Source organism: Papio anubis, chromosome 7 (genome assembly GCF_008728515.1).
Source record: "Papio anubis isolate 15944 chromosome 7, Panubis1.0, whole genome shotgun sequence".
Taxonomy (NCBI): Eukaryota; Metazoa; Chordata; class Mammalia; order Primates; family Cercopithecidae; genus Papio; species Papio anubis.
The window spans coordinates 143,278,528-143,301,281 of NC_044982.1; the positions used below are offsets into that span (position 1 = coordinate 143,278,528).

Consider the following 22,754-nt stretch of genomic DNA (forward strand, 5'->3'; position numbering starts at 1 on the left):
TAAATGTGCAGATGCAGCTTGGAAGTATTGGAGGACTCTAAAAGTCACAGACTATGGAGCTGGATCAGTGGCTGAGATTAGATAATGCACATAGTATGTCTGCTTTTCCCCTCTGGACTTTTCCTCACTGACCATCGCCACCAGCCACACCCGGTTTTGTATTAAGACCCTGGAAGGCCGGGCGCGGTGGCTCACGCCTGTAATCCCAGCACTTTGGGAGGCCAAGGCGGGCAGATCAGGAGGTCAGGAGGTCAGGAGTTCGAGACCAGCAGCCTGGCCAACATGGTGAAACCCCCTCTCTACTAAATATACAAAAAAATTCGCCTGGCATGGTGGCGCGCGCCTGTAATCCCAGCTACTTAGGAGGCTGAGGCAGGAGAATCGCTAGAACCCGGGAGGCGGAGGTTGCAGTGAGCGGAGATCGCACCATTGCACTCCAGCCTGGGCGACAGTGCGAAATCCTGTCTCAAAAAAAAAAAAAAAAGACCCTGGAATAAGGCCAGAAGCAAAAATTAAACTCATTCTCATTGCCAGTTCCATTAATCTGTCTACAACACCCTCCACCAGACCTGAGGAATTAGCTGGATAAAGGAGAAATGCTTATGAAATAGCACAGGAAATTATTGGTTGTAAATGTTAACTTGTGACTCTCTTCAGCTAGTGCCCACAGCACAACCAAGTTGAGGTTCAAACTTCAAACTGGCTTCACCTCAACATAGAGCTGATGGAAAGTAATAAATCTCAATCAGAACCATCCTCACAATTTATTCCATACCAAAGTATCTGAATGACTATTACTAAATATTTTTGTATCAGTCTTAAATAAAAGATATAAATCAAACTTCATATTCCTGTAGTACGTCTAAAATCAATATCACTTGCCAACAGAAAGTAAGTATAAAATGAAATACGTAATTAAAGTATACCAAAATAGGTGGGGCATGATGGCTCACACTAGTAATCATAGCACTTTGGGAGGCAAAGGCAGGAGGATTGCTTGAGCCCAGGAGTTTGAAACTAGCTTGAGCCACATAGAACCCCCACTTCTCTACAAAAAAAAAGGTAATAAAATTAAATAAATAATACCCAAATTATGTCTTATTTCAGAGTGTTAAGCCTGGAACCTAACCTTTTTATTTTTTGGCAGGGTCTCACTAACCCATATTGGAGTGCAGTGGTAAAATCTCAGCTCACTACAACCACCACCTCCCAGGCTCAAGTGATTCTCCTAGCTCATTCTCCAGAGTAGCTGGGACTACAGGTGCATGCCACCATGCCCAGCTAATTTTTTATTTTTTTATTGTTTGTATTTCTTGAAGGGATGGGTTTCACCACGTTGCTCAGGCTGGTCTCGAACTCCAGAGCTTAGGCGATGCACCTGGCCTCTGACCGCTCTTAAAAAGAGAAAGTAACAAGTGTTAAAGAGTTAATAAGAAGCTGGATGCGGTGGCTCATGCCTGTAATCCCAGCACTTTGGGAGGCCAAGGCAGGTGAATCACGAGGTCAGCAGAGACCATCCTGGCTAACACGGTGAAACCCCATCTCTACTGAAACCCCGTCTCTACTAAAACACTTTAGCTGGGTGTGGTGGCAGGCGCCTCTAGTCCCAGCTACTCGGGAGGCTGAGGCTGTAGTAGGATGAGCTGCAGACAAAACCTCTCAGACACCGAGTTGTAGAAGGAATGGCTTTATTCAGCTGGGAGCATCGGCAAGCTACTGCCTTAAAATCCAAGCTCCCCAAGTGCACAATTTCTGTCCCTTTTAAGGGCTCACAACACTAAAGATTTCATATGAAAGGGTTGTGATTCATTTGAGCAAGCAGGGGGTATGTGACAGGGGTTTCATGCACTGGTGGTCAGAGAGAAACAGAACAGGGCAGGGAGTTTCACAATGTTCTTCTATACAATGTCAGGAACATTGATTTCTAAGTCATGAGTTGATTTTTAACTACCCGGTTTAGGCCAGGCAGACCCAGGCCTGGTTCTGGGCCTGGCGCCGGGCTGCCTGTCTTTGGTTTTCCTTCATTGCTTTTTTGTTAAAACAGGTACTGAGTATAAAACAATATAAAATAATATGAGAGGGTCTCTTTCCTCAAGGCAGGAGAATGGCGTGAACCTGGGAGGCGGAGCTTGTAGTAAGCCACCATGGGACCACTGCACTCCAGCCTGGGCAACACAGCCAGACTCCTTCTCAAAGAAAAAAAAAAAAAAAGGGTTAATAAGAAAGGCTGGGCAAGATGGCTCACGCCTGTAATCCCAGCACTTTGGGAGGCCAAGGCAGGTGGATCACCTGAGGTCAGGATTTGGAGACCAGACTGGCCAACATGGTGAAACCCCGTCTCTACCAAAAATACAAAATTAGCCAGGCATGGTGGTGGGCTCCTGGAATCACAGCTACTTAGGAGGCTGAAGCAGGAGAACTGCTTGAACCCAGGACTCGGAGGTTGCAGTGAGCCAATATCGTGCCACTGCACTCCAGCCCGGGAGATGCAGTGAGACTCCATCTCAAAACAAATAAATAAAAATTTAAAAATTTAAAAATGGTGGCCGGGCGCGGTGGCTCAAGCCTGTAATCTCAGCACTTTGGGAGGCCGAGACGGGTGGATCACGGGGTCAGGAGATCGAGACCATTCTGGCTAACATGGTGAAACCCCGTCTCTACTAAAAAATACAAAAAACTAGCGGGGCGAGGTGGTGGGCGCCTGTAGTCCCAGCCACTTGGGAGGCTGAGGCAGGAGAATGGTGTGAACCCGGGAGGCGGAGCTTGCAGTGAGCTGAGATCCGGCCACTGCACTCCAGCCTGGGCAACAGAGCCAGACTCCGTCTCAAAAAAAAAAAAAAAAAAATTAAAAAATGGCCAGGCGCGATGGCTCACACTTATAATTTCAGCACTTTGGGAGGCCGAGTCAGGCAGATCACCTGAGGTCAGGAGTTTGAGATCATCCTGGCCAACCCCAGGCCAGGCCAACATGGGTGAAACCCCATCTCTCCTAAAAATACGAAAATTAGCTGGGCATGGTGGCGCGCATCTGTAGTCGCAGCTACTTGGGAGACTGAGGCGGAAGAATCGCTGTAACCCAGGCGGCGGAGGTTGCAGTGAGCCGAGATCGTACCACTGTACTCCAGCCTGGCGACAGAGCTAGGCTCTGTCGCAAAAAAAAAAAGAAAAAAAAAAAAAGAGAGACTGGGTGCGGTGACTCACGCCTGTAATCCCAGCACTTTGGGAGGCCGAGACGGGTGGATCACGAGGTCAGGAGATCGAGACCATTCTGGCTAACACGGTGAAACCCTATCTCTACTAAAAATACAAAAATAAATAAATAAATTGCTGGGTGTGGTGGTGGGCGCCTATAGTCCCAGCTACTTGAGAGGCTGAGGCAGGAGAACGGCGTGAACCCAGGAGGCAGAGCTTGCGGTGAGCCGAGATCACACTACTGCACTCCAACCTGGACGACACAGCGAGACTCCATCGCCCCCCAAAAAAAGAGTTAATAAAAGATACCCAAGCTGGAGTGCAATGGTGTGATCTCGGCTCACTGCAATCTCTGCCTCCTATGTTCAAGCTATTCTTCCACCTCAGCCTCTCGAGTAGCTGGGATTACAGGCACCCACCATGATGCCGAGCTAATTTTTGTATTTTTGTTTTTCTGGAGATGGGGTTCCATCACGTTGGCCAGGCTGGTCTGGAACTCCTAACCTCAGGTGTTCCTGAGGTGATCTGCCTGCCTCGGCCTCCCAAAGTGCTAGGATTACAGGTGTGAGCCACAGTGCACAGCCAGCATTGGGTATATCTTGATGAGCAGAACATATTCCTATTATCATGAAAGATACTAAGAGAAGAAAGCTCTCTCATACACTTTCTCTCTCTCCCTCTCCCTGTCTGCCTCTCTCTCTCTAATATCCATGTATGTATTTGTATGTCTGTGTGTCTATATATATGAATTTTTGGGTTTTTTTGAGACAGAGTCTCACTCTGTCACCCAGGCTGGAGTGCAGTGGCATGATCTCGACTCACTGCAACCTCCACCTCCCAGGTTCAAGCCATTATCATGCCTCAGCCTCTTGAGTAGCTGGGATTACAGGCGCATGCCACCACGCCCAGCTAATTTTTGTATTCTTTAGTAGAGATGGTGTTTCACCATGTTGGTCAGGCTGGTCTCGAACTCCTGACCTGAGGTGATCCACCTGCCGCAGCCTCCCACAGTGCTGGGATTACAGGCACAAGCCACCATGCCCGGACTGTATTTTTTTTTTTAATAGAGACAGGGTTTCACAATGTTGGCCAGGCAGGTCTGGAACTCCTGACCTCAAGTGATCCACCCACCCCAGCCTCCCAAAGTGTTGGGATTATAGGCGTGAGCCACTACGCCCCACCTATATATGAAAACTGATTGTGACAATAGCTTTAAAGGAAAATAACAGATTCCACGCAAGGATGAGATTCAAAATGTTTCAGAGTGCACACAGCTTAAGCACTGACCCATAAAAACAGATGTCAGTGTAATTTGAATGAAGACTCTGTGAACAATTCCACCTGGTATGAAGTAACTAAATAGTTCTGCTGGTGCTATGAAGGGAGTACACCTGTGGACACTGTAGACTTTAATTTTGATTAGGGAGGTGAAGTAAGTGATATTTGAGCTAAAACAAAAAGATGAGGAGTTAGCCAAGCCCAGGAGGGAAGGGCAGGGAGAACATTTCAGGAGGGAACAGCATGTGTGAAGGCCCTAAGGCCCTCCTCCCTCAGGTCATCCCATCAAGAGCCACAGGATTATTGTGTAGGTAAAGGGCAAGTCACTAATGCCTAATGAGCAGAGTGGTGTGAAACCAGGTCAGATGGGGAGGTAGGGTTGTGACAAGATCCAAGTTACTACTGCTAATACAACTACTAGCTAATATCAGGTGGTTTTTATTTGGTACATTTAGTGTACTTTTCTTATTTGAGCCTTACGATGACCTTTTGAGGTGTTATTATCCCCCCCTACCGATTTAGAAACCTCGGCCCTGGCAGGTTAAATAACTTTCTCAGCGAAACTGAGATAATAAGGGGTGGAGCTGAGAGTCTAACCTAGCCTGTGCTCTTCATTTGCAGAGTGTAAGTTTTGAAAAGATCACTTTACCAGTAGATAATGGATTACAGCAGATGAATAGAAATGAGGAGACCAGTCAGGAGACTATCACAGGCAACGGGCTTTAGATCTCAGTTTAAATGTTACCTCATGGAGGCTGCAGTGAGCTATGATCACGCCACTGCACTCCAGCCTGGGTGATAGAGTGAGACCTTATCTCAAAAAACAAACAAATAAATAAATATTACCTGAGAAGTGGTTATCTCCTATTATTCTTTTTCCTTACACCTTTGTTTCTCTTTGACAACACAGGCTGGCGCAGTGGCTCACGCCTGTAATCCCAGCACTTTGGGAGGCCGAGGCAGGTGGATCACCTGAGGTCAGAAATATGAGACCAGCCTGGCTAACATGGCAAAACCCCATCTCTACTTTAAAAATAGAAAAATTAACCAGTCATTCGGCCGGGCACGGTGGCTCAGGCCTGTAATTCCAGCACTTTGGGAGGCTGAGACGGGCGGATCACGAGGTCAGGAGATCGAGAACATCCTGGCTAACACGGTGAAACCCCGTCTCTACTAAAAAAATACAAAAAACTAGCCGGGCGAGGTGGCGGGCCCCTGTAGTCCCCGCTACTCGGGAGGCTGAGGCAGGAGAATGGCCTAAACCCGGGAGGCGGAGCTTGCAGGGAGCTGAGATCCGGCCACTGCACTCCAGCCTGGGTGACAGAGCGAGACTCCGTCTCAAAAAAAAAAAAAAAGAAAAAGAAACCCCATATCTACTAAAAATACAAAAAAAATTAGCTGTGCATGGTGGCACACGCCTGTAATCCCGGCTACTCGGGAGGCTGAGGCAGGAGAATAGCTTGAATCCAGGAGGCAGAGGTTGCAGTGAGCTGAGATTGTGCCACTGAACTCCAGCCTAGGCGACAGAGCGAGACTCCATCTCATAAAAACCAAAACCAAAAACAAAAAAAAACCAATAACAACTGTAAACTATATATTATTGGTTTGTGCAGCTGAACCCCTAATATTCCTACCATTCCTCCTTTATCACTGAAGAGCAATGCAATTTTGAGAAATTCTCTGCTGGACACGGTGGCTCACACCTGTAATCTCAGCACTTTGGGAGGCCAAGCGGGAGGATCCCTTGAGGTCAGGAGTCTGAGACAAGCTTGGGCAATATAGTGAGACCCTGTCTCTACAAAAAATTAAAAAATTAGGCTGGGCATGGTGGCTCGTGCCTGTAATCCCAGCACTTTGGAAGGTCTAGGCAGGCAGATCACTTGAGGTCAGGAGTTCAAGACCAGCTTGGCCAACACGGTGAAAACCCATCTCTACTAAAAATACAAAAATTAGCCAGGCATGGTGCACATACCCATAATCCCAGCTACTCAGGAGGCTGAGGCTAGAGAATTGCTTGCACCTGGGAAGAGGAGGTTGCAGTAAGCCAAGATCGCACCACTGCACTCCAGCCTGGGCAATAGAGTGAGATACCATCTCAAAAAAATAAATAAAATAAAAATAATTTTTAAAAAACTAAAAATCTAGCCAGGTGTGGTGGTGTGTGCCTACGGTCCCAGCTACTCGAGGGTCTAAGGTGGGAGGATGGCTTGAGCCCAGGAGGTTGAGGCTGCAGTGAGCTGTCATCATTACCACGGCACTCCAGCCTGGGCAACAGAGCAAGAGCCTGTCTCAAAAAAAAAAAAAAAAAATTCTGCCTGGGCAAGGTGGCTCAGGCCTGTAATCTCAGCATTTTGGGAGGCCGAGGTGGGCAGACCACCTGAGGTCAGGGGTTCAAGACCAGCCTGACCAACATGGTGAAACCCCCATCTCTACTAAAAATACAAAATTAGCCGGGCGTGGTGGTGCATGCCTGTAATCCCAGCTACTCCGGAGGCTGAGGCAGGAGAATCACTTGAGCCCGGGAGGCAGAGGTTGCAGTGAGCCAAGATCGCACCATTGCACTCCAGCCAGGGCAACAAGAATGAAACTCTGTCTTGAAACAAAACAAAACAAAACAAAATTCTTCCCCTTCAGCCTATACTCCAAGTGTGGTACTGAATGGCTAAGTCAATCAAAGTAAACTAATCCCTTTTAATATTGATTGGTTTAGGAACTTGGCCTAATCACATTATTTTGTGGTATTCACCTGGTAACAGTTATTGGCTCAGGAGTGAGCATGTGGCCTAAATTAGCCTGATCAGACAAAAGAGAAGGACTTTTTTTCCATTGCTAGGGTGGTGACGATGCTGTTTCCCATTGACATGAATGAGGAAACACATAGCCCATACTGCTCCTAGCAGCTCTAGTCTATCACGTAGAAGAGAGCCAGCCTTAGGTTGAAGCAAATGAGTAGCAGAAAGACTCTTGGTACTTAGTCATGCTGTTGGACCACTGGATACCTCAACTGTAACATTTGTTCTACACTGAGTTTCCTGGTATGGGAACTACCACATTGTTTTGTTGGTTTAAGCTAACTTGAGTCATGTTTCTGTTACTTCAGCCAAATACATTTTAATCAAACACAGACAAGAGAAACAGCATATGCCAAGTCCCTGAGAGGGGGATAAGCTTGGATAATTACATGAATTTAGGCCTTACATAATGAAATGGTCCAGTCAGATTACCTTGAAGTGCAACCAGCTCTTTCCATGCATACCAAACGTCAACCAGCTTTTTAGTGCCTTGCTTGTAGAGATGAATATAGAGCCAAGGATCACCAAGCATTGGAGAAAACAGTCCTAAAATAAAAATAGACCCCAAAAAAACACAAACAGAAAATTCAGTCTCACAGCTGGGCATGGTGGCTCATGCCTATAATCCAGGCACTTTGGAAGGCCGAGACGGGCAGATCACTTGAGGTCAGGAGTATAAGACCAGCCTGGCCAACATAGTGAAACCCAGTCCCTACTAAAAATACAAAAATTGTTTTAGTGGGGTGCGGTGGCGTGTACCTGTAATTCCAGCTACTTGGGAGGCTGAGGTGCAAGAATTGCTTGAACCCAGAAGGCAGAGGTTGCAGTGAGCCGAGATCAAGCCACTGCACTGTAGCCTGAGGATACAGAAACAATTCAATTTCAAGGCCACAAGAAAATCAGAGACACAGGACTATTAACAGTATTATTTGAGAGAGAGGATATTGAACAACAACAGGGAATTTATAAAAACAGATATTCAAAAAACAGCCAGGAGTGGTGGTATGCACCTGTAGTCCTAGCTACTCAGGAGGCTGAGATGGGAGGATTGCCTGAACCCAGGAATTCGAAGTTGCAGTGAGTCGTGATCTCCCCACCATACTCCAGCATGGGTAACAGAGCAGACTATGTCTCTAAAAAAGAGGAAAAAATAAAAGAAAGAAAGAAACATTCAGGCTGGGCACGGTGGATCATGCCTGTAATCCCAGCACTGTGGGAGGCCGAGATGGGCGGATCATTTGAGGCCAGGAGTTGGAGACCATCCTGGCCAACATGGTGAAACCTCGTCTCTACTAAAAATACAAAAATTAGCTGAGTATGGTGGCAGGCACCTGTAATCCCAACTACTTGGGAGGCTGAGGCAGGAGAATAGCTTGAACCTAGGAGATGGAGGTTTCAGTGAGCCAAGGTTGTGCCACCACACTCCAGCCTGGGCAGCAGAGTGAGACTCTGTCTCAAAAAAAAAAAAAAAAAAATATATATATATATATATATATATATATATATATATATATATAAAATAAATAAGGGCCGGGCATGGTGGCTCATGCCTGGAATCCCAGCACTTTGGGAGGCCGAGGTGGGCGGATCACCTGAGGTCATGAGTTCAAGACCAGCCTGGCCAACATGGCAAACCCTCGTCTCTATTAAAAATACAAAAACTAGCTGGGCGTGGTGGTGCACACCTGTAGTCCCAGCTACTTGGGTGGCTGAGGCGGAAAAATCACTTGAACCCGGTCGGTGGAGGTTGCAGTGAGCCAAGATTGCGTCATTGCACTCCAACTTGGTCGACAGAGTGAGATTCTGTCTCAAAAAAGTAAATAAATAAAAAATAAATAAGTAAATAAATAAAACAAAAATAGAGGGAGGTCACAGAGTGCCTAGCCCAAGAAATGAGAAAAGCTCTATATCACCACACATCAGAGTACCGGAACCAAAAAGATCCTAATGGCTTCTGACATAAAAAATAGTTCATATACAAAGGATGAAGAGTCAGAATGGCTACAGACTTGTCAGCAGCAACACTGAAAACGAAAAGACAATGGGGCAATGTTATCAAATACCCGTAGAAAACTAATTAACCTACACTTTTTCACCCAGCCAAGCTATCAATTAAGTATGAGAATAGGCTGGAGTCAGTTGTTTATGCCTGAAATCCCAACACTTTGAGAAGCCAAGTCAAGAGAATCACTTGAGGCCAAGACTTTGAGACCAGCTTGGGCAACACAGGGAGACCCATCTCTACAAAACTTTTAAAAATTAGCCAGATGTGGCTGGGTGCAGTGGCTCATGCCTGTAATCCCAGCACTTTGGGAGGCTGAGGTGGGCGGATCACAAGGTCAGGAGTTCGAGACCAGCCTGGTCAACATGGTGAAACCTCGTCTCTACTAAAAATACAAATATATATATATATATAACTGGGCATGGTAGCACGCGCCTGTAGTCCCACCTACTCAGGAAGGCTGAGGCAGGAGAATCACTTGAACCCAGGAGGTGGAGGTTTCAGTGAGCCAAGATCACATCACCACACTCCAGCCTGGGCAACAGAGGAAGACTCCATTTCAAAAAAAAAAAAAACTTAGCTAGATGTGGTGGTGGGTGCCTGTAGTCCCAGCTACTTGGGAGGCTGAGGTGGGAGGATTGCTTGAGCCAAGGAGATTGAGGCTGCAGTGAGCTATGATTGTGCCACTGTACTCCACCCTGAGCAACAGGACAAAATTCTGTCTCTTAAAAAAAATTATGAAGCCAGGCATGGTGGCTCATGCCTGTAATCCCACCATTTTAGGAGGCCGAGGCCAGTGGATCACTTGAGGCCAGGAGTTTGAGACCAGCCTGGCCAATATAATGAAGCCCCATCTCTACTAAAAGAATATACAAAAATTAGCAAAGCATGGTGGCGCATGCCTGTGGTCCCAGCTACTTAGGAGGCTGAGGCACAAGAATTGCTTGAACCCAGAAGACAGAGGTTGCAGTGAGCCAAGATTGTGCCACTGCACTCCAGCCTGGGCAACAGAGTGAGACTGTCTCAAAAAAAAAAAAAAAAAAAAAAAAAGTTGGCCAGGCATGGTGGCTCATGTCTGTAATCCCAGCACTTTGGGATGCCAAGGTGGGCAGATCATGAGGTCAGGAGATTGAGACCATCCTGGCCAATGTGGTGAAACCCTGTCTCTACTAAAAAAAATACAAAAATTAGCTGGGTGTGGTGGCGCATGCCTGTAATCCCACATACTCAGGAGGCTGAGGCAGGAGAATGACTTGAACCTGGGAGGCGGAGATTGCAGTGAGCCGAGATCATGCCACTGCACTCCAGCCTGGTGACAGAGTGAGACTCCTTCTCAAAACAAAAACAAAAACAAAACAAAACAAAAAACAAAGCCAGGTGTGGTGGTGCATGCCTGTAATCCCAGCTACTCAGGAGGCTGAGGCACGAGAATGGCTTGAACCCAGGAGGCAGAGGTTGCAGTGAGCCAAGATCACGCCACTGTACTCCAGCCCGATGACAGAGTGAAGACTCCATCTCAAAAAAAAAAAAAAAGTTATGAGAATAAAATAAAGATATGCAAAGTCTCAAAGGATTTGTCCAAAAGCTTCCTGAAAAGAATGCATGGTGGATAAATCCTTTGAGGCTTTGCACCAAAATGAGGGAGTAAGCCAAGAAAAAAGTTACAGGATCCAGGAAAAAGTGTATCTGACACAGTAAGTGAAGGAAATCCTCTGGCTGAGGTTGAAGGGAGATCCCAGGATAATAGCTTTGCATCCGACCTAGAGAACAATCATTTCAGATTGGAGCAGGAGTATGGAGGGCTTTGGAGCCATATACCTAAGAAAAAATGGAACCTGATAAAATTGATAAATTATCTGATTGTATTTGGTTATACTGAGAGGAGAGTTATACTCCTAGAAGAGGGTATGAGAATCAATTGGTAATAAGTACATAGGTAACAAAGTAAACAAAAAAAATGCATAATTATTAATTCGTGTAGAGGAACATGCAAGAAAGAAAATGTGAACATAATACTCTAAGTGTCACAGCTTGCAAGTAACATTTACATACTCCTAATAATAGAAACATTCAATATTGATATAACAAAAATAACGTTACTACATTAGGAGGATGGAGAGAGAAAGTACATGCATATTTTGGGGGCAGATGAGAGTTAAATCCTCATTTTAAAAATAGAAGTAGGGCCAAGCGTGGTGGCTCACACTTGTAATCCTACCACTACAGGAGGCCGAGGTGGGCATCACCTGAGGTCAGGAGTTCAAGACCAGCCTGGACAACATGGTGAAACCCCGTCTCTACTAAAAATACAAAAATTAGCAGGGTACAGTGGCGTGTGCCTGTAATCCCAGGTACTCGGGAGGCTGAGGCACCAGAATCGCTTGAACCCGGGAGGGAGAGGTTGCAGTGAGCTGAGATCGCGCCACTGCACTCCAGCCAGTGTGAGAAATCGAGCTGTGTCTCAAAAAAGGAAGAAGAAGAAGAGGAAGAGGAAGAAGAAGAAGAGCCAGGTGCAGTGGCTCACACCCGTAATCTCAGCACTTGGGGAGGCCGAGGCAGGTGGATCACTTAAGTCCAGGAGTTCGAGACCAGCCTGGGCAACATGGTGAAACCCCATCTCTATTGAAAATACAAAAATCAGCCAGGCATGGTGGCATGCCTGTAGTCCCAGGAGGCTAAGGCAGGAGAATCGTTTGAACCCAGGAGGCGGAGGTTTCAGTGAGCTGGGATTGTACCACTGCACTCCAGCCTGGTGGTAACATAGTGAGACTTTTTCTCAAAAAAAAAAAAAAAAAAAAAGAAGGAAAAATGCAGACATAAACAATAAGTTTTTTGTTGTTGTTGTTGAGACAGAACCTCGCTCGATCTCGGCTCACTGAAACCTCTGCCTCCTGGGTTGAAGTGATTCTCCTGCCTCAGCCTCCTGAGTAGCTGGGACTAAAATTAGTCACCGCACCCAGCTAATTTTTGTGTTTTTAGTAGACATGGGATTTCACTATGTTGGCCAGGCTGGTCTCGAACTCCTGACCTCAAATGATCCACCTGCCTCGGCCTCCCAAAGTGCTGGGATCACAGGAGTGAGCCACTGTGGCTAGCCAACAACTCATAAGCTTTTAAATTAAGTGCTGTTCTGAATAGTGTGATAAAATATCCTCCCTCTCCATCCCACCCAGGATGGCAATCCTCCCTTTGTCCAGTGTATCCACACTGTAGGCAACACTCACCCACTAATCACTTAGTAGCCATCTCAGTTATCAGAGCGTATCACAGTGTTTGTATGTAAGCAACCCTTATTTTACTTAATAATGAGCCCAAAATGCAAGAGTAGTGGTGCTGCCAATTTGACTTTGCCAAAGAGAAGCCATAAAGTGCTTCCTTTAAATGAAAAGGTGGAAGTTCTCAATAAGTAAAAAAAAAAACTTATGCTGAGGTTGCTAAGATTTAAGGTAAGAATAAATCTCCCCTATTCATGAAATTGTGAAAAAAAAGAGAAAAAAACTCATGCCAGTTTTGCTGTTGCACCTCAAACTGCAAAAGTTATGGCCACAGTGCATCATAAGTGCTTAATTAAGATGGAAAAGGCGTTACATTTGTGGATGGGAGACATGAACAGAAACATGTTCTGATTGTCAGCATTCGGGTTCAGTATTTTCTGCAGTTTCAGGCATCCACTGAGGGCCTTGGAATTTCCCTGAAGATAAGGGTAGACTACTGTATGAGGTATCTACAGTAGTCAAATTCACAGAAACAGAAAGCAGAAGGGTGGTTGTTGCTAGCAGCTGGGAGGAGGGGGAAATGGGGAATTGTTAAATGGGTATAGAGTTTCAGTTTTCCAAGATGAAGAGCTTTGGAGATTGGCTGCAGGGCGATATGAATGTACTTAACACTACTGAACCATACACTTAAAAACAGTTAAGATCGCCGAGTGCGGTGGCTCACCCCTGTAATCCCAGCACTTTGGGAGGCTGAGGTGGGCGGATTACGAGATCAGGAGATCAAGACCATCCTGGCTAACACGGTGAAACCCCGTCTCTACTAAAAAAAAAAATACAAAACATTAGCCGGGCATGGTGTGGCCTGTAGTCCAGCTGCTTGGGGAGGCTGAGGCAGGAGGAGTGAACCCAGGAGGTGGAGCTTGCAGTGAGCTGGTCGGCTCTACTGCACTCAGCCTGAGTGACAGGGCGCAGGAACTCTGTCTCAAAAAAAAAAAAAAAAAAAAAACAGTTAAGATCACCAGCTACAGTGGCTCACACCTTTAATCCCAGCACTTTGGGAGGCCAAGGTGGGGCCGGATCACAAGGTCAGGTGAGACCATCCTGGCCAACATGGTAAAACTAAAATACTAAAATAAATACATATAAAAATACATATAAAATAAATACATATAAAAAATAAAATACTAAAATACATCTCTACTAAAAATACAAAAATTAGCTGGGTGTGGTGGCGTGCCTGTAGTCCCTAGCTACTTGGGAGGCTGAGGCAGGAGGAGATCCCTTGAACCAGGATTTGGAAGTTGCGGTAGGCGAGATCGTGCCGTGCACTCAACCTGGTTGACAAGAGCCAAACTCCATCTCCACAAAAAGAAAATAAACATTTGGCGAGGCCTTGATGGCTCAAGCCTGTAATCCCAGCACTTTGGGAGGCCCGGCCGGATGCCAGGAGGTCCGAGACCATCTGGCTAACCTGATTGAAACCCGTCTCTACTAAAAATACAAAAACTAGCGAGGCCGGAGTGGCTGAGCCTGTAGCCAGCTGCACCGAGCTGAGGCAGGAAGAATGGCGTGAGCAGTGAGCTGCAGTGAGCTGAGATCCGGCCACTGCACTCCAGCCTGGGCGACAGAGGCGAGACTCCGTCTCAAAAAAGAAAAAAAATCTTTATTGTTTATTTATTTATTTTTTTTTTTTTTTTTTTTGAGGCAGTCTACGCTCTGTCGCCCAGGCTGGAGTGCAGTGGCGGATCTCAGCTCCTGCAAGCTCCGCCTCCCGGAGTTCCGCGCCATTCACCTCAGCCTCGGTAGCTGGGGCTACAGGCTCGCCACCTACCAGCCGGCTAGTTTTTTGTATTTTTAGTAGAGGCGGGGTTTCACCGTGTTAGCCAGGATGGTCTCGATCTCCTGACCTGTGATCCGCCCGTCGACCTCCCAAAAGATGCTGGGGTTGGAAGCGAGCCACGGCGCCCGGCACATTTTTTTTAATTTGCAAAAAACACATGGGTTCATAAAGGAAAACAATCATATTCACATATAATTATCAAAATATTAAAATGTTTATGGTGTAGTAACTGATCTTTATCAATGCATTAAAGATCTAACAGTAAGTCTAATAGCAATTATAATTACAAAGTGTGCTGAATGCAAACAATATTTAGATGTATCTTCAACACTTGTAATGTAAAATGAAAATATCTGTTATTTCTATTAGTAAGAACATTGCAGTTACTGCCAGTACCAGTGATCTGTTGCCTACATTCATAATTAAAGGAGATGCTAAATTTCTGTTAAAGGTTAGTGAAAATACAGATGTAATTTTGGCTGGGCATGCTGACTCATGCATGTAATCTCAGCACTTTGGGAGGCTGAGGTGGGAGGATCGCTTGAGGCCAGGAGTTTGAGACCAGCCTGGGCAACATGGCAAGATCCTGTCTCTACAAAAAATTTAAAAAATTTGCTAGGTATGGTGGCACACTCCGGTAGTTACAGCTGTGAAGGAGGCTGAGGCGGGTGGACTGCTTGAGCCCAGGAGTTCAAGGATGCAGTGAACTATGATTGTGTCACTGCACTCCAGCCTGGGCAACAGAGGGACACCTGCCTCAAAAATAAATAAATAAGTAATTTTTTTCCCTTCCAAGTTCACAAATTCCCTGATTTCTATGATCTGTAGGCCCAGGTTTAGAAGCTCTGCTTCTCTAAGCCTCAGATTTATCATCAGTCCTTAGTGTTTGACACGTTCCTAACTTATTCACTCACACTTACAGGCAACTGTTTCACACTATGTTCACACCTCAACCCCAATCACTCCTCCCTCATCCTCTCTCTCAGTTGCTTCCTACTTTACTGAGAAAAATGGAAGCAATCAGAAAAAAATTTTCAGACTCCCACCACATCTGCCTAACCTCTACACTTGCACCCACCTTCTCTGCTTGTGGCCCGTTACCATAAACGAACTGCCCACACTCCTACATAAAGCCAATCCTGAATAGATCTCATGACCTCAAACCTATTCAAGGGCACTACTGCAGTAAATCTCCTACACCATCAAAATTTTGGAGATGTTCTAAAAATTATTTCCGTCAACATAGAACATGCTATTTCTTCCATCTTAAAACTTTTTCTTGAATCTATTTCCCCTACCATGACTCCTATCTCTCTGTCCCCATATTGAGCAAAACTCAGGTTTCTTTTTTTTTTTAGATAGAGTATCTCTCCAGCCTAAGCTGGAGTGGAGTGGCGTGATCTCGGCTCACTGCAACATTTGCCTCTGGGGCTCAAGCGATTCTCCTGCCTCAGCCTCCCAAGTATCTGGGACTACAGGTGTGCACCACCACACCTGGTTAATTTTTTTGCAGTTTTAGTAGAGATGGGGTTTCACCAAGTTGCCCTGGGTGGTCTCAAACTCCTAAGCTCAGGTGATCCACCTGTCTCCGCCTCCCAAAGTGCTGGGATTACAGGCATGAGCCACCGCGCCCAGCCTCTTTTTTTTTTTTTTTTTTTGAGATGGAGTCTCACTCCAGCCTAAGCTGGAGTGGAGTGGTGTGATCTCAGCTCACTGCAACATTCATCTCTGGGCTCAAGCAATTCTCCTGCCTCAGCCTCCCAAGTAGCTGGGACCACAGGTGTGTGTCACCATACCTGGTTATTTTTTTTGTAGTTTGAGTAGAGACGGGGTTTCACTATGTTGCCCTGGGAGGTCTCGAACTCCTGAGCTCAGTGATCCATCTGCCTCAGCCTCCTAAACTGCTGGGATTACAGGCATAAGCCACCACACTCAGCCTCTTTTTTTTTTTTTTTTTTTGAGATGGAGTCTTGCTCTGTCTCACTCAGGCTGGAGTGCAGAGACATGATCTTGGCTCACTGCAGCTTCTGCCTTCCTGGGTTCAAGTGATTCTCCTGTCTCAGCCTCCCAAGTAGCTGGGACTACAAGCGTGTGCCACCACACCCGGTTAATTTTGTATTTTTAGTACAGACGGGGTTTCACCATGTTGGCCAGGCTGGTCTCAAACTCCTGACCTCAGGTGATCCACCCGCCTCAGCCTCCCAAAGTGCCGGGATTACAGGCACTCTGTCGCTCAGGCTGAAGTGCAGTGACAAAAACATGGCCTGAACATGGATTCAAGCGATCCTCCTGCTTCAGCCTCCTGAGTAGCTGGGACTACAGGCATGCACTGTTATGCCCAGCTAAGAGACCAGCTTTATCCATTACCACAACTGTTTATCAAATTAGGATATTGTCACAGAGAAACAGAGAGAGCACAGATTTTAAAGATCAACTTTATTGAAGTACAATTTACATACAAATTTTATGTGTATTGGCCGGGTACGGTGACTCACGCCTCTAATCCCAGTACTTTGGGAGGGTGAGGCGGGCGGATCACGAGGTCAGGAAATCGAGACCATCCTGGCTAACACGGTGAAACCCCGTTTCTACTAAAAATGCAAAAAATTAGCCGGGCGTGGGGCGTGGTGGCGGGTGCCCGTGGTCCCAGCTACTTGGGAGGCTGAGGCAGGAGAATGGCGTGAACCTGGGAGGCGAAACTTGCAGTGAGCCGAGATCGCGCCACTGCACTCCAGCCTGGGTGACAGAGCGAGACTCCGTCTCAAAAAAAAAAAAAAAAAAAAAAATTATGTGTATTTTTTTGATGAGTTTTGACAAATGTATAGGTAATTTTATTTGTGGTGGAGGACATTAAGGTTCCCTGGGATTGTGCAGGTCCAGGGATTTAACAGACGGATCCTGGTTAGGAAACAGGACAACATTAAGGCTCTTGGGAAATATAATCAAACAGGAACAAGTGGAAACACCAAGGGCTGGCCAGAGGTTGGTCCTGGGGTCTCACTGCACCAGGATCTGGCCCTCTGGAATGCCTGGCGACTTCATGGCAGCTCCTGGCCCTCCTCAGGGAGCGGTCTCACCACTCTGACGTGTGTTTAGGCCACGAGATGAGACCTAGGACTGGGTTCTGGCTCTCTGCCCTGCAACTTTCCTGCCACTACCCGCGCCCGCATCCCTGCCCACCAGTGGGGGGCGCTCCAGTCGGTGACAGCCAACTTTCGCTGCTGCCACCACAACCGCAGGGCCCGATTACCTCTCCAGTCTATTAGAAACCGGTTTCAGATCCGCGGTGGAACGGCGGGCGGGAAAAAGCCCAAGCGCTGTCTCGGGTGCCCCTTCGGGTCAGCCATCCTCTGGTCTCCGACGCTCGGGGCTAACTGGGCGCGAACCGCTGAGCCCGCCTACCAATCAGGCCCTTTCTGCCGCCCCTCTGCGGCTGAAACCCTCAAAGGGTTGCAGTTTCAGCTTTCACTTAGAGACAGCAACTCCAAATTCAGGGTCGCTGGGGAAACTGAGGCAGGACTGGGGACTCTGGGTGAGAGGTCAGACAGTGGTCGCGGACTCTTTCTCCCGAGAAATGGGGATAGCTCTTCCTATAGCCCAAAGCGACTCACGCAGATCCTAGAAGAGAGCGCCGAGGTCCGGGGGGTTGGCCCGGGAAAGCGAAGCGCCGCCCACGCGGCTGGGAAACCTCAGGGTGGTGCTCGCCGGAGGTGGGGCCGGGGGCGGGTTCCGGGCGGAGGGTGGGGCAGACGTGGGTTACCGGGTGTGCCAGCCAAACCTTGCACAGAGGAGGTGGCGGTGGTGGCCCTCGCCTGTGGCCCCCGTGCTGCTTGCACTCGAACTCTTCGCCATGGAGGAGCTCCAGGAGCCTCTGAGTGGACAGCGCCGGCTCTGTTTCACGCCAGCTGCCCGGACCAGCCTCTTACTGCTCAGGCTCAACGACGCTGCGCTGCGGGCGCTGCAAGAGTGTCAGCGGCAACAGGTACGGCCGGCCCCCTTCTTCTCTAGTCCCTGCCCCTGGGAACCTTGGGCCTCAGCCGGCGACCCTGGAGAAGGTGCAGGGGAGAGGGAGCGGCATCCGCAAGCTCTGGCCTCCCCACCTCTCCAAGTGAAGCCGGCTAGGCAGGTGATCCCGGGCTCCGGACCCCGGATCCTGGGGATACCGCTTCACCTGCGCTCAATGGTCACATCTTCGCTCTCCCCGCAGGTACGGCCGGTGATTGCCTTCCAAGGCCACCGAGGGGTAAGTGCGAGCTCAGGGTGTGTGAGTGAGATTAGGGCGAGGGAGCATAAACGTGGGCTGGAGGTGGAAGGTGCGATCGGGGCCGGAGGCTGCGAGTGGTCACGGTCTGAGGTATTTCCGAGAACTGAACTCCAAATGGGGCGAGGAGGCTGCTGGGGTTGTCCCAGGGGGCTGTGGTTGAGGGGACTGTGCTGTTTCAGCCTCCTGGGGAACTCAGGCCCAGCTGCACCTGGTGTGCTAACGAGCCCTGTGGGACCCGTCTTAGTCTTACTTAGGCTGGCTCCCGGAGGAGTGGCGGCGGCAGGAGGGGGAGGGGCTGACTTCATGGGGCTTACCGTCTCCTTCCACCTCCAGTATCTGAGGCTCCCAGGCCCTGGCTGGTCCTGCCTCTTCTCCTTCATAGTGTCCCAGTGTTGCCAGGAGGGCGCTGGTGGTAGCCTAGACCTTGTGTGCCAACGCTTCGTCAGGTAAGGGGGAACAGGTAGCAGGCAAGAAAGGGTTTGTGGAAAGTGGGGGAGGGAAATGTGGAGAGGTGCTTAAGAGCTCACCCCCCTATTTTTTTCCACCACGCCTTTCCAGGTCTGGGTCTAACCGCCTCCACTGCCTGGGCTCACTCAGGGAGCGCCTCATTATTTGGGCAGCCATGGATTCTATCCCAGCCCCATTATCAGTTCAGGGACACAACCTGCCTGAAGATGCCAGACATCCTGAGAGTTGGCAGAACACAGGAAACTATTCTGAAGGAGATGTAGTATCACAGCCACAGATAGCACTAGAGGAGGTGAGGCCAGAAACTGCAGGGAGTTGTGATAAGGTGGGGCAAAGGCTGAAGTCCAAGGTATCCCAGTACTCCAGGGAACCAAGTGCTCCTGCCACTTTCCCCACCAGGTGTCAGTGTCAGATCCACTGGCAAGCAACCAAGGACAGTCACTCCCAGGATCCTCAAGGGAGCACATGGCACAGCGGGAAGTGAGGTACTTGGGACGGGGTGGGACTAACATGGGAAGCTTTGGCATTGTCTTCCTTTCTAATCTCCACTCTTAAATGTTGTAATAAAAGATCCAGTTCCACCTCCTACCCTGGTCTTCATCTGTCCCATTCCCTGAAAATATCCTAGAAACCAGACCCATCTTCCAAACAGAGAACCTGTTCAGGCGCTGCCTTCCTCTGCCAGCCGGAAACGTCTGGACAAGGTAAGTTATAATGGCAAGGGCTTTTCTTTCTTTTTTTTTTTTTTTTTGTAACATTGGTATAATGAAACAGTGGCAAAGACTATTTTGAAGAGCACTTTTAGTCAAGTGAAAACTTAGAAATTGGAAGCTCAGGCCAGGCCGGTGGCTCACGCTTGTAATCCCAGCACTTTGGGCTGAGGCAGGTGGACCACCTGAGGTCGGGGAGTTCAAGCCAGCCTGACCAACATGGAGAAACCCGTCTCTACTAAAAATACAAAATTAGCGGGGTGGTGGCACATGCCTGTAATCCCAGCTACTCAGGGAGGCTGAGGCAGAATCGCTTGAACCGGGGAGGCTGAGGTTGCAGTGAGCGAGATTGCACCATTGCACTCTAGCTTGGGCAAGAGTGAAACTCTGTCTCAAAAAGAAAAGAAATTGGAAGCTCATTATATAGGAGGAATTTTTTTAGAGACAAAGTCTCTCTGTTCCCCAGGCTGGAGACTCCTGGGTTCAAACCATCCTTTTTTTTTTCTTAGTCTCACTCTTGTCACCCAGGCTAGGGTGTTGTGGTATGATCACAGCTCACCACAGCCTTGAACTCCTGGGCTCAAGTGATTCTCCCTCCTCAGGTGGTGTGTGCCACCACACCAGGCTCATTTTCTGATTTTTTTGCAGAGATAGGGTCTCACTATGTTACCCAGACTAGTCTTGAAATCTTGTGTTCAAGCGATTCCCCCACCTCAGCCTCTGAAATGGTTGGGATTACAGGTATGAGTCACTGTGCCCAGCCTAGGAGGAATTCTTGAGAAAAGAACATATTTAGGAAGCTCTTGGCTGTTTATGTCACACAGATATTTTCCTCAACAGAAACGTTCAGTGCCTGTGGCCACTGTAGAACTAGAAGAAAAGAGGTTCAGAACTCTGCCTTTAGCGCCAAGCCCCCTACAAGGCCTCACCAATCAGGATTTACAAGAGGGAGAAGATTGGGAGCAAGAAGATAAGGATGAAGACATGGACCCCAGATTAGAATGCAGTTCCTCAGTTCAAGAAGGTGAGTTAATGAAAGGAGGGTAAAAATGCCAGTGGAAAAGACTTATAATCACTTGTGTTTTCTTGATTCCTTCCTAGATTCTGAATCCCCAAGCCCTGAAGATGTACCAGACTATCTCCTGTGAGTTCCCTTGCTTTTTCCAATTTCATGAAGCCTTGTGCATATATTAAGATATACTTCCTGGAAGCTGAGGGCTTTTCAGGGGCAATGAAATTGAAGGTGACAGCTCTCTGCTCCTGGCAGGCAATACAGGGCCATCCGCAGTGCAGAACAGCAACATGCCTATGAGCAGGACTTTGAGACAGATTATGCTGAATACCGCATCCTGCATGCCCGTGTTGGGACTGCAAGCCAAAGGTTCATAGAGCTGGGAGCAGAGATTAAAAGAGTTCAGCGAGGAACTCCAGAATATAAGGTAAGGACAGGACCCAGCCTGGCTTTCCAACTCTACTGGCCATTAACCCCCTGCTAACCACCCATATGCCTGTGTTCATAAAGTGACTAAGCAGTGACAAGGAAACCTGTTTGAAGGGAAAAATTAGTCTGTATCATTGTATCATTCAGTAGAATGAGAAGGGAAGTTACTTCTCTTTTTTGAGACAGTCTAGCTCTCTCAGGCACAGTCTTGGCTCACTGTAACCTCCACCTCTTAGGCTAAAGCAATTCTCGTGCCTCAGCTTTCCGAATAGCTGGGATTATAGGTATGTGCCACCACGCCCAGCTAATTTTTGTATTTTTAGTAGAGACAGGATTTCACCATGTTGGCCAGGCTGGTCTTGAACTCCTGATCTCAAGTGATCCACCCACCTCAGCCTCCCAAAGTGCTGGGATTACAGGTGTGAGCCACTGCGCCTGGCCCCTCTCTTTTTTCTTTTTGAGATGGAGTCACTTCGCCCAGGCTGGAGTGCAGTGGCGCGATCTCGGCTCACTGCAAGCTACGCCTCCTGGGTTCATGCCATTCTCCTGCCTCAGCCTCCCAAGTAGCTGGGACTACAGGCGCCTGCCACCACGCCTGGCTAATTTTTTTGTATTTTTTAGTAGAGATGGGTTTCACTGTCTTAGCCAGGATGGTCTCTATCTCCTGACCTCATGATCTGCCCACCTTGGCCACCCAAAGTGCTAGGATTACAGGTGTGAGCCACCGTGCCTGGCCACCCCTCTCTTTATTTCTTAATGTTGAACTCAGTGCTAGTATTTTCTGTTTCAGGTGCTGGAAGACAAGATAGTCCAGGAATATAAAAAGTTCAGGAAGGTAAGACAAGGTCGGGGAATGGAAGCAAGCAAGGTAGAAATGAGAATTTTTACTTTTTGACATGGATGCTTTTTCTCTGCAGCGGTACCCAGGTTACAGAGAAGAGAAGCGTCGCTGTGAGTACCTTCACCAGAAATTGTCCCACATTAAAGGTCTCATCCTGGAGTTTGAGGAAAAGAACAGGGGCAGCTGAAGTTATCAAGGGAATTCTTGAGCCTCTGCTTAGTGAAACACGAAGGAACAAAGCAGCTGTAAACTAAATAGAATGCAACTATATGCTTTTCTTATGCTGACCACTGGAGTCCGTGGTGGCAAGTAGAGAGTTGCTCTAGCTTCCTGAGGTTTGGTTTTCATTGTTAATTTTTGGGGTGTGGGCACTGTGCAAAGACTCCATAGCTATGCCTAGGAGTTTAGGAAAAGTGACAGAGGCTTGGCTTTTTTACCTTTAGTTCAGCCAAGTCATTTTCAAGTCCTGAGAAATGACATCATCTTCAGGATAAGATAATGAGGACATTAGACAAACCAAACTAAGTGAATTTAGTCTACTAGCCTCCCTAAGGAAACAGTAATAATAACTTTTGGTAAGAGCTAAAATAACTTGTAGCATACCTAGATATAATAGGAAAGGGCCTGGGTGTTACCCATGTACTGAAAATGAACTTTTTTACCAACATGGCTAAAAAATTAAAACTGACTGCTTCTGTGTCCTTTGTACAA

At 47.6% G+C, this 22,754-nt stretch overlaps 1 protein-coding gene across 2 annotated transcripts; it reads left to right on the forward strand.

Annotated features, from left to right (window-relative positions):
* Nucleotides 1–18,169: 18,169 nt before the first annotated feature.
* ELL3 (elongation factor for RNA polymerase II 3) lies at nt 18,170–22,754 on the forward strand. 2 transcript variants are annotated; one of them, NM_001168967.1, is made up of 11 exons: nt 18,170–18,301; nt 18,527–18,562; nt 18,917–19,029; nt 19,142–19,343; nt 19,451–19,536; nt 19,680–19,755; nt 20,602–20,785; nt 20,863–20,905; nt 21,029–21,200; nt 21,993–22,037; nt 22,120–22,230. In NM_001168967.1, the coding sequence occupies exons 1-11, from the start codon at nt 18,170–18,172 to the stop codon at nt 22,228–22,230; spliced, it is 1,200 nt and encodes a 399-aa protein (NP_001162438.1). The 2 variants fall into 2 exon arrangements, with proteins under 2 accessions (NP_001162438.1, XP_021795961.1); XM_021940269.2 differs by lacking the exons at nt 18,170–18,301; nt 18,527–18,562 and having other exon boundaries at nt 18,569–19,029; nt 22,120–22,754.

What these genes read in the sequence shown, in the direction of transcription:
- ELL3 (XM_021940269.2), top strand. Translation starts at nt 18,698, where the DNA reads ATGGGGCGAGGAGGCTGCTGGGGTTGTCCCAGGGGGCTGTGGTTGAGG. An exon ending in ATGGCACAGCGGGAAGTGAG is followed by an intron (nt 19,537 to 19,679) that starts GTACTTGGGACG and finishes AAAATATCCTAG; the next exon opens with AAACCAGACCCATCTTCCAA. An exon ending in GAGGAACTCCAGAATATAAG is followed by an intron (nt 21,201 to 21,992) that starts GTAAGGACAGGA and finishes TTTCTGTTTCAG; the next exon opens with GTGCTGGAAGACAAGATAGT.